General features: G+C 59.8%; 1 protein-coding gene across 5 annotated transcripts in view; it reads right to left on the bottom strand.

The window, feature by feature from the left end:
• The window catches only part of CRAMP1 (cramped chromatin regulator homolog 1), a 58202-nt gene that overhangs the window by 5174 nt on the left and 43155 nt on the right, over positions 1-9873 (bottom strand). For 4 of the 5 annotated variants that reach the window (XM_035021906.1, XM_035021907.1, XM_035021903.1 and 1 more), the window contains 9 exons: positions 8662-8843; positions 8494-8568; positions 6063-6144; positions 5288-5392; positions 4889-5067; positions 4284-4352; positions 3422-3653; positions 2538-2702; positions 1341-1486 (listed from right to left, as the gene is read on the bottom strand). In XM_035021906.1, the coding sequence (XP_034877797.1) occupies positions 1341-1486; positions 2538-2702; positions 3422-3653; positions 4284-4352; positions 4889-5067; positions 5288-5392; positions 6063-6144; positions 8494-8568; positions 8662-8843 (1235 nt within the window). The remainder of the gene's footprint in view (positions 1-1340; positions 1487-2537; positions 2703-3421; positions 3654-4283; positions 4353-4888; positions 5068-5287; positions 5393-6062; positions 6145-8493; positions 8569-8661; positions 8844-9873) is intronic. The other variant, XM_035021905.1, reaches the window with a different exon arrangement.

Here is a 9873-nt window from a genome sequence, read left to right as displayed (position 1 = left end):
TGGGGTGAGCCTGGGGTGGACCTGGTGTGGGCATGGGGTGAACCTGGAGTGGGCCAGGGTGAATCTGGGGTGAGCCTGGGGTGGACCTGGGGTGGGTATGGGGTGGACCTGGGGTGGGCCCACGAGTCTGCACTTGTAACAGCCCCAGGTACTGCTTCCGTTGCCCTGGAGACTGCCCAGAACAGCAGGGTCCTGAGAAGCTGTCTCCAGGTATGTGTGGCAGGCCCATCTGCATAGAAGCCGAGGGTTTGTAAGCATACACACCCACACCCACATGCACGAAGAGGAAAGATGGGCTTCTTGTGTGACATCAGAGCCATGAGTGGTCTGAGACACATTGCAGCATGCAAGGAGGGCGTATGCTGCTGCTTCTTGGTCTGTGTCTCTATTTCGGTAGAATTTCTAGTCACGTCACCGCTCAGCTCAGAATTCTCCAAAGCCTCCCCATGAGATGCCAGTCAAGATAAGGAGAAGCTGAGATGTCCGTGGGAAAGAGCGGTGAGCTCTGTTTGATCCAGGGCCCCGTGGGGAATCTGACTACGAAATCTGAGAGAGACCCACCAACACCGGCACGTCCCAGGGAAGCAGTATTTGCGGGATGCTGCTCCAGGCCTCTGACAACAGAACTAGGCCCACCCGAGGGGGTGGGGTTCTCTATGGAGAATCCTTTCCCTCTTACGCACATGCTCCACCTCCGTCTCTCTCAGAGCGCTGCGCTCTGTGCCCCTGTCCTCGCGAGTCCTACTTGCTCCCCAACACACTCGCTCCTCGTGGGGTGGAGGCCTGGGCGGCTCCGAGTGGACAAACAGCGAGAGGCATCACAGACCGAGTCTCGCCTCCACATCAACAGTCCGCCACCACCCCGAGCCACTTTTTAGCTCAGCGGGCGGCAGCCTCATGCCACCACATAGGGAGATGCGGCTGGAAGGCCTCCCTGCCCGTCTGGCGGCAGCACGGAGGACGTACCACCCACAATGGCCACGTCCTCCTTGAAAATCAGCAGCAGCCCTGGACAGACCAGGAAACCGAGGCACTACCTGCCCCAGGTCACGCAGCTGCTGAAGGGGAGAAGAGACCCAAGGCCTGTGCTGGCCACCAGCATAGGCCCCGCAGTCCACCCGACTCCAGGGCTTTCCAGGTTCCGAGGCCTCCAGCGCGGAGCTGTTACCTCACGTCCCTCATCTGCCGCCACGCGGGAAAGAATTCTGGCCCAGGGCGGCCAGAGCTTCCCTGGTCAGGAGAACTCCGAGTCCTAAGAACACAAGGGTCCCGCCCGAGGCATCCGGCCACCTCCAGAAGGCGGGCTGCTGGTCAAGTCGGAGCTAAGGCCACGCGCCTACCTCAGCAACATCAGCCAGGGACCGGGACACAAACGAGTCTCTCGAGTTCCCATCCAGCAAGCTGGGGCCCAGCAGGGAGGTGCCGCTGTGGGTCCCTGCAGGAGTTGGCAGCATCTTCCGGCTCTTCTCTGGGGAGATGAAGCTTGCTGCCAAAAGGAGAAGACATCCTGAGACCGGCTTGCCTAGTCCAGTCCAAGTGGAGGACCCCGCAGGCTGCGTGTGGATGGCCCTGCCAGGCCCCTTCCAGGCATCTACCCGTACGCTCATGCAGCCACAGGGCTTTGGATGGAGTTGTTGTGTGGTCCCTGGCCTCTCTCACATGGAGAGCCCCGGGGAGTTTTCCGTGCAGCACGTGAGAGTCGGCTTCGTACTCCCGGGAGCCCTGCCTCATCCCACTGCCGGGTCACCACCCTCACCTCCGTATGAGGTGGTTCCGATTTCTCATAATTTCTATTTGACTTTGCAGACACCTGCACTGTTCTATGTGACTTCCATCTCAGCAAACCCTCGTCGGTGCTGCCTCCCTGGCACCACCCAGACCTCCCGCATCAATCTGGGTCTCCAGGTGTGGTGCCCACATGGGTGCCAACCAGGCTCATGTGTAAAACCACCCCTTTTTAGGGCTGCCAGCATCCCCCACCACACACGCACCCCGGCTACCCTCTAAAGAATGCTGGGTGCGCTGATCCCACACGTGCCACAGGAGCTCGCCCCGCACAGGCCACTGAGGCCGGTGTGGCTGTCCCTGGCAGCCCTCCCACCACATGAACACCTGGTGCCCGGGGAGGGGCGCCCGTCCACGCCATGAGACAGCGGGAACATCTGCTTCAGGACACCAGACTGAGGATGGGAAGAGGGAGCTGAGAGCTCGAAGAGCCGTCTTCTACCCCACCGCCAATGGCAAGAGCAGAAAGCCCGAGCAGGCAGGAGCCGGAGAGCGGGCAGCCCGGAGAAGGGCACGGGAGACTGAGTGCGGACATGGGCCCATCTCAGCCCGGGCTGAGTGTCACGTGGGTGTCCATGTTCACGCAAGCTCAGTGACGTGCACGCCAGAGGCCTCGGCGCCCCCCTCCCCCACCGTGTGACTGACTTGGGATAAACCCTGAACCCAGCAGCTCTGCTGGGACTTCAGACTCCAGTCCCCACCCAGGTGCGCCACGGGGAGCCCGCCCATGCCCTGCTGCGCCCTCCACTCACCAAACAAGCTGCTGAGCGATGAGTCTGTGGGGTCACTGGGGCACCACTGGGGGTCATGGGTCGGGGAGGCGATCCAATCGGGCTGGGGGCTGCTGGATGGGGAGGGAAGACTCTTGGAGCTGTCACTGCCATTCAGTTTTGCTGGAGAAAGAGAAACTCCCTCACCTGTCAACCGAAACGCGGGATCAGAGATGGCGTGGTGGGTGAACGGCACCCCATTTCCCCCACCTGCCACCCAGAAATCAGCAGAGTGGCACAAGCACTGGATATGTGTGGGGGGCCCATGGAGGACAAATGGGACTGCCCTGCAGAGGGGGCCTGTGGAGGCAGGGGCCATGTGCCCACCTCAGGGAATGGCAGTGGCCGCAACTATGCTGATGCGGCAGACCCCGTGCACCCCCAACGCTCTTGCTGGCGCCGACACCAACCACACCAGCACACACCAGTGCGCACGTCCCCATGTCACCAACAGAAGTAAGGTGCGAAGGGGAGCGCTGAGTTCTCTGTGAATCCACAGCCCAAAGCAGACCAGCGAGTGCCGTCCCACAGAGCCCGTGAGGCCAAAGCCCCCATAGGTCCCAGTCCACCCCCACTGCCAGGACCCGCACGACCTCAAGCTGTCCACCCAGATTCAGAACCAAGCAGAAAAAGGCCCCATCTGAGCCGTGGGCTGCAGAGGCCTGGCGGGCCTGCTCTCTGTCCTCGAGGCCGTGAAGAGCCACAGTACCCATCTGCTCCTCATCTGCTGGGGCTGCCCCCTGCCAGGATGGGCAGCACCCCACAGGCGGCAGATGCTCCACACTCAAGAGGGAACGCTGGACAGGGGGGTGCCCAGCAAGTGTGCAGACACCCTGGCGGGAAGTCAGAACCCCACGGGCCCTCACCGTACTGGCCGGAGCTGATGGCAATCTCAATGATGGAGTCGCTGATGTGTGTGGCGGGCTCGCCCTGTGAGAGCACGTCCTCGGGCGGCCCGGGCAGGGAGATGTCCAGCAGCGCGGAGACGTTGGGTGGGGACAGGCGGCTGCTGGAGCCCTCCGGCACAGGCAGGGGTGCGGGGGGCCCGTTGTGGAGAGGAGCCTTGGACAGCTCGGATAAGGACAGCACGGGTGAGCCCTGGATGGGGGGTGGGGGGGACACAACAGATGATCAGGAACACGGAATGGAAAATTGGCCTCAGCCCCACACGGCAGTGACTGAGTGACAGGCGATTCGACAGAGAAATGAGAACACCACACCACCTCTCCCTGTGGGGTCACTGGGGCACCACTGGGAGTCTCCCTGCTCTGCAAGATACACACTCAGTGGATTTACTTCTCCTGAAGCCACGCTAGTCATGGCAGCCTTGGAGGGCCCAGGCCGAGGGGGGCGGCGGCCAGGGAGGGGGGCGGCTGGCCCTGCCTCCACAGCCGGTGGGACAGCTGGTAATCCGGACAGAAGAGCGCCCGGGAGCACTACGGCTGACGACTTCCATCCCTCTGGCCCCAAACAGTCCTTCCAGGAGCGCGTCTGAAATAGGCTGCCTTAGGAAGGGGCAGGAAGCCTCAGATGGGAGCTATGTGTTTGTCTAGGCAAGGTCGGTGGAAGAACGGCGCTGCGGGGCCTTGAGGGATGTGTGTTCTTGCCACCACCTGGCAGTCCAAGGGAGTGAGGCTAGGGCCACGGGAAGACCACGAGGGTGGGGGGCCTGGCATAGAGGGGGTCCCGGGGCAGCTGCACTGCTCCACAGCCAAGAGCACCCTCTACCTGGAAACCGTCCGTCACCGGCTCCTGCTCAGGCCTCGAGGGGACAGTGATGAATGGGTCGCTCGTGCCCTACAACAACACGAGGAAAGCCAGTGGGCCCCAGGCCTACAGGCTCCTAGCAGCCAGAGAGCCAGGAGGTTACTGCTGTCAGGGTTAGGTCACCAAGTCCCCACAAGTGCGGCTGTCCGTTCAAAGAGCAACCCCAGTCCCAGCAGAGCCTAAGCATGGGGGGCAGGGGGGTCAGAGGTGTGCGGGTCAGGGAGGCACGGAGTGTACTGCCCGCCGGTGCGGCCAAAGCTACTTCACGAACTGAGTGACGTCTGCAGGGAGACAAAGCTCCGTGCCTGCCTCAGCATCACAGCAAGCCTGTCCCACTGCGTCCGTCCATGGCTCTCCCCTCGGGGCCACACGGCGCTCACCCAACGCCACAGCCTCCCTGGTCCAGGCACTCTCCTAGAGCCTCTCAGGGCCCATCACCTCCTCAGGCAGAACTGGAGTCCAGCATGACCTCAGTCCCATGGCCTCGGCACCCACCCCTCTGGAAAGTGACTGACCTGTCCCAGAAGGTGGCGGGGATGTGGAAAAGCCATGCTAAACATACTTACCCTGACAGCGGGGATGGAATCTCCATTCTGGTGGGTGCTGGTGGAGTCCTGACCTGGGACGGTGGGAGTCACCTCATCTGAAGACAGCGGAGAGATGCCGGACAAGCCCTCAGCGTCCAAGACAGGGAGGGGGCTCCCAGGGATGATGCCGGCACTTTTAGCTGCTAAGTCAATAGCACCTGGCGACAGGAAGGACATTTCGAACCTGAGTTCCAGGGACACCCTGACAGGCCCCAAGGGGCTCATGAAACAGCCTCTGCCTCACACCTCATTTCCAAGCAAGGACAAAGGCTCTCGTGTTCTCTCTGAACGGTAACAGGACACACAGGCTTGGAGGCGAACAGAAAGCTCGCTCGGAACCCTCCCGTGGTGTCTGTCGTGCTGGTAACAGAAACTTACTGGCCAGGTGGCCCGTGGCCGGGGGTGGAAGGACCTTGGGCACAATCGGCCGAGACAGGGCTGCTTTGGTCAGGGAAGAATGGATGGGCCTGAACGAGCCTCTCCCTGCGGGGAAAGAGCAGAAGCAGATGCATCAGCCCGCACCCTCCGAACGCACAACAGGGGCCGTGGAGCGTTTCCTTTCAAGTCACAGTCACGGGAACTGAGCCTTGTCAGAAGCCGACTTGGGAAGTCCCAGGTCAGACAGGCCCCGACGAGGAGAAAGTCCCGGCCCCCGGGGACATAGCACCACCACGCTTGCCGGAGCTGCTGGAAGGCCGCAGTCCTCACGCCACACCACGGGGGGCCTTTTGGAGGGGGGGGTGCGCCTGACCTGAGTGGCAGGCGGAGCCGCAAATCCTGCACCAGGACTCTGCCGCTGCAGCCCCCACCAGACTTCCTGCAGCTGAGAGCGAGCATGAGAAGCCGTCGACGCTCACAGTGCCTACGTGGCGCGCGTGTCACTCAGCCGTGCCCACTGTGTGAGACAGCGTACTTCCCAGAGCCAGGGCCTCTCCCACACCACAGACCTGCCCACACACCACCACCCACCAGGCGTCCGCGCCTGCCCCTCCGTGGCCCGGGCCCAGCACACTCAGGCTTTGTGGACAGAAGGGACAAAGGGATGCTCGGGATGTCCTGCAAAGAGCCGAGGACACCAACATCTGCCGTTCCCGAAGACAGGGCCACGCACAGGAAAGGCGTGAACAGTTACCCAAGGAGCCCAGGTGCTTACCAGTCACGGAGGAATTGGATAGGATGGAAAAGGAACAGACGTTGTGGGACTGGTGCTCAGACGGTCGAGGAAGCAGTGTTCTCTGTGGAGAGAAGAATGTCGATAATCAGATGACGGGAAGACCCCAGTGCCAGCAATCACTCAGGAAACCGGTGACGGGCCATAAAGGACATTCCAGGTGAGAGGGAGCTGAGCGTGTCCAGATGGGGGCTCTGGCTCGAGGACACTGAGGACAGCTGTGCCTGTGGACCCCGAGCCCTGAACACTGGGCCTCTCTGAAAAGAACCCAAAGTAGTCAACCCTTCCATAGGGAACGCTGGAGGGATGTCAGGATGGCCCAGTGCTAACTCAGAACGCCCTCCCAGTGCTGTACGTCCATCATAAACACTGGGCATGGACTCTTACGAGACACACCCCCAGATCTGGGCCCCTTCGAGCTTGTGGCAAAAGAAATAAAGCGGCTCCTGGCAAGATGGACGAGCTAAGGGCGTGAGGCACTCCAACCCATCGCTGGTGCAGTGCCCGCCCTCCCTGCTCATGGGCCCCGGTCTCCTGGTTCTGAGTCATGCAGGGCCAGTGTGGCAGCTGCCACCTCACAGGGAATTATGGAAACTGCTGGCACGGTCGTAGAAATAAAACATTAACACAAAGTATCTGCCACATCATTAGACACTCCCGGCTCTGGGTGCAAGGTGCATTCTCTGCTAACGGGCGAAGGATGTCTCCTTGCCCCTCGGGGTCAGCACAGAGCAGAGAGGAGGGGGTGCTACTGGGTCGCCAATGACACGGGAGGGCCAGCAGGTCTGTTCGGGTGCCAAGAGGCAGCGGGGTGACCCCTCGGGGTCAGCACAGAGAAGAGAGGAGGGGGTGCTACTGGGTCGCCAACAACACGGAGGGCCAGCAGGTCTGTTCGGGTGCCAGGAGGCAGCGGGGTGACCCGGTCACACGGCAAGGAGCTGCGGACGCGCACCATCTGGAAGGGCAGCAGGAAGTGCAAGGCTTGGTCGCGGGCTGCCATCCCGTCCTGCTGCTGGGAAAGCAGCAGGGAAACGAAGGGCTGTGTACCACTGACACTTTCTATCAAAACAGTAAACGCAGAAGACCACATACTATGTGTGGTTCCATTCATGTGAAATGCTCAGAAGAGCCCAATCCCCAGGGACAGAGAGCCTGAGTGCAGACAGTGCTTGCCCCGGGCAGGGGTGCATCTGAGGAGATGGCTACGGGCTTCCCTTGTGGAGAGACGGAAATGTCCTGGATCAGACAGCAGAGATGGCTGCTCTACCTGCAAGCCCTTTAGACCTTCGGACTACGTGACTCACGCATTGATAATCAAGCTGTTACAAAGCTAAACAAACACCACCACCATGGGCCATGCAGGCTCGCAACCCCAGACCAAGAGCCGAAGAGCCACAGAGCCACAGAACCACTGTCCAGCCAGGGCGGATTCCGTACTTCACCAACTGTGCCGGTGAGGACTCGGCCTGTGCACGCGCACACAAAACTTGGGACCTAGAATACAGCAATCCCCGAATCTGCAGGGCACGTGTCCCAAGACCCCCGTGGATGCCTCAAACTGCAGATGACATCAGCCCTACACATACTATTGTTTTCCTACAGGGACGTAACTGTGACAAAGTTTAATTTGTAAGTTAGGCAGGTAACAATCTAACAACCACAATCGATAATAAAATCTATATGCTGAAACAAAAGTTCCGTCAACAAGGTCTCCCTCGTCTCTGCCCCCGTGAGCAAGTGATGCAGGCACATGACGTACTGCTGACCCTCTGATGACGTGTCCGGAGAATCACCCGCTTCCTGCTGACCTCGGCTACAGACCACGGGAAGCAGAACCGAGATTAAGGGGAGGACTGCTGTGCACTGCCCTGCCTGAGACCTGCCATGCAATCTCTCTTCTACATCAATTAAACTCAAGAGAGGAAGAGATTTCTGAGAGACTAGCAAGACGAACAGAGACCTGTATGTTTATCGCCAAACAACCCACATCCATACATTTCTAAGCTTGGACTCCTTACAGAATTCCCGCCTCACCCGCACTCGCAGGCCTCTCACTCTCAGGCTGTGCCCTTGGGTCTGCAGACGACTTCCACGGGGCCTCTGGCCTTCAGTGCTGTGAGCTCAGGAGAGTCTGGCCTCTGGCCACTCCATCTACCTTGTCAATTGCCTCTGCGAGCTGCATATTTATAAATAGCAGCTCCGAGAGTCCTCAAATATATCCTAAAGCGGGACACGTGGGACTTGAATCCCCGGGACTGCCTGTCTTTTTTACAAGTGGTTTACATGCTGTGCCAAGATTCTCGTTATTTCAGGAAACAGTCAGGGCCCCGTCACTACTCTGTGTGTCCTCTGCATAAGAAGGAAGGAGGGGCCGAGGACTCCCTGCGGCACAGACGCACGCTGGTGCCCTGACCTGGACCACCAGGGGCTTCCGCAGGTGCCGGTTCCGCAACTTCCTGGGCTTCGGCAAGAAGAAATCCGACTGCATCTGCAAGGAGACAGCGCGGGCGTGAGAGCGTGCCCCTAGACGCAGGGCCCCCCACCGGCAGCATGGCACGCCCCGCCCCCCCCCCCAACTTACACTGATGGAGTTTAGGTGCTGACGGAAAGTCAGTTCGGTTTCTTTACTGGGAGAATAGAGCTTCCCGTGGCGGCTGTTGGGCGGCAGAGTGGTCGGGACAGCAAAAAGGCCGCCGTCTGAGTCACTGCTACCTGTACTGGAGGGGCCCGCCACCAGCAGGGGTCTTGGCGGGTTTCTCAGACCTAGAAGCCAAGGGACCGCGAACACACCACTCACCGGGCAGCATCACCAGCGCGAACACAGCTGCTCTCTCCGGAGGAAAACCGGAAGAAACAGGGACAGCTGATTCTGTTTGCTTAAAAAGCATTTCCTAGATTTCAGTCCCCAAACCCTGCCTTCCTATCCTTCTCCCTGAAGCTGCAGTTCCCACCGTAAGTGAATCATGGCTCTGAGAGCACAGCAGCACTCTGCCACTTTGATCCCCAGTGGGAAGGGCAGATAGGCCTGCGAGGACACGTGACAGCTGGAAGAACCTTCCAGACCACCTAGCATAGACCAGAGGTCAGCAAGCTTTCTCTTTAAAGAGCCAGAGAGTAGCTGCCTGGCTGGTGGGCCTTCCAGGCCCTGCTGCCCTGGGCTCTGCAGCTGGAGCGTGGCCGTCCTGACGAGCAGGCTGTGGGCTGCGGTCGGCCAGTCCCCGTTCTAAATCTCTACTGTACCAAGGACAGCCCAGACATAAAGGGACAGAAAATGTTTTATCTTGGAGCCACTGTTCTGAGACTCTGCCTTCATTACTGTAGGTGCCGCTGCATACACCCTCAATCCATGTAGGGGCAGGCCCCCTTTTCCTTAGTTTTTATTTGCAAAGCCGTGAAATTAAACTCAGGCCCTCTGAGCACCAGTTCGGACTCTGGCACTGCAAGTGTCTTGGTCTAGAAACATCCTCCATTCAGAAAGAGAAAGGATGGTAAAGACCGCATAAAATTACAAAAATTTGAAGTCAGAGTGGAGGGCAGGAAGGAGTACCATCGCTACCTGAGCCCTGATCTGCACAGACACCTGATCCAGGCTCAGTTACCCGGAGGCCCCCTGCACAGCACTCATTCCACAGGAAGGCTATTCACCACACAGAGAACACATAAAGCTGGTGACACGCTCGGAACAGAAAATAACCCGGGGCACCTGGGTGGCACAGTCGGTTGAGTGTCTGACTCGATTTTGGCTCAGGTCATGATCTTGGGGTCGTGGGACTAAGGCCCACGTTGGGCCCCG

Source organism: Mirounga leonina, unplaced genomic scaffold, assembly GCF_011800145.1.
Source record: "Mirounga leonina isolate KUSES-001 unplaced genomic scaffold, KU_Mleo_1.0 Mir_175, whole genome shotgun sequence".
Taxonomy (NCBI): Eukaryota; Metazoa; Chordata; class Mammalia; order Carnivora; family Phocidae; genus Mirounga; species Mirounga leonina.
The sequence above is the reverse complement of the archived record's forward strand: the minus strand, read 5'-3'. Positions and strand labels throughout refer to the sequence as shown.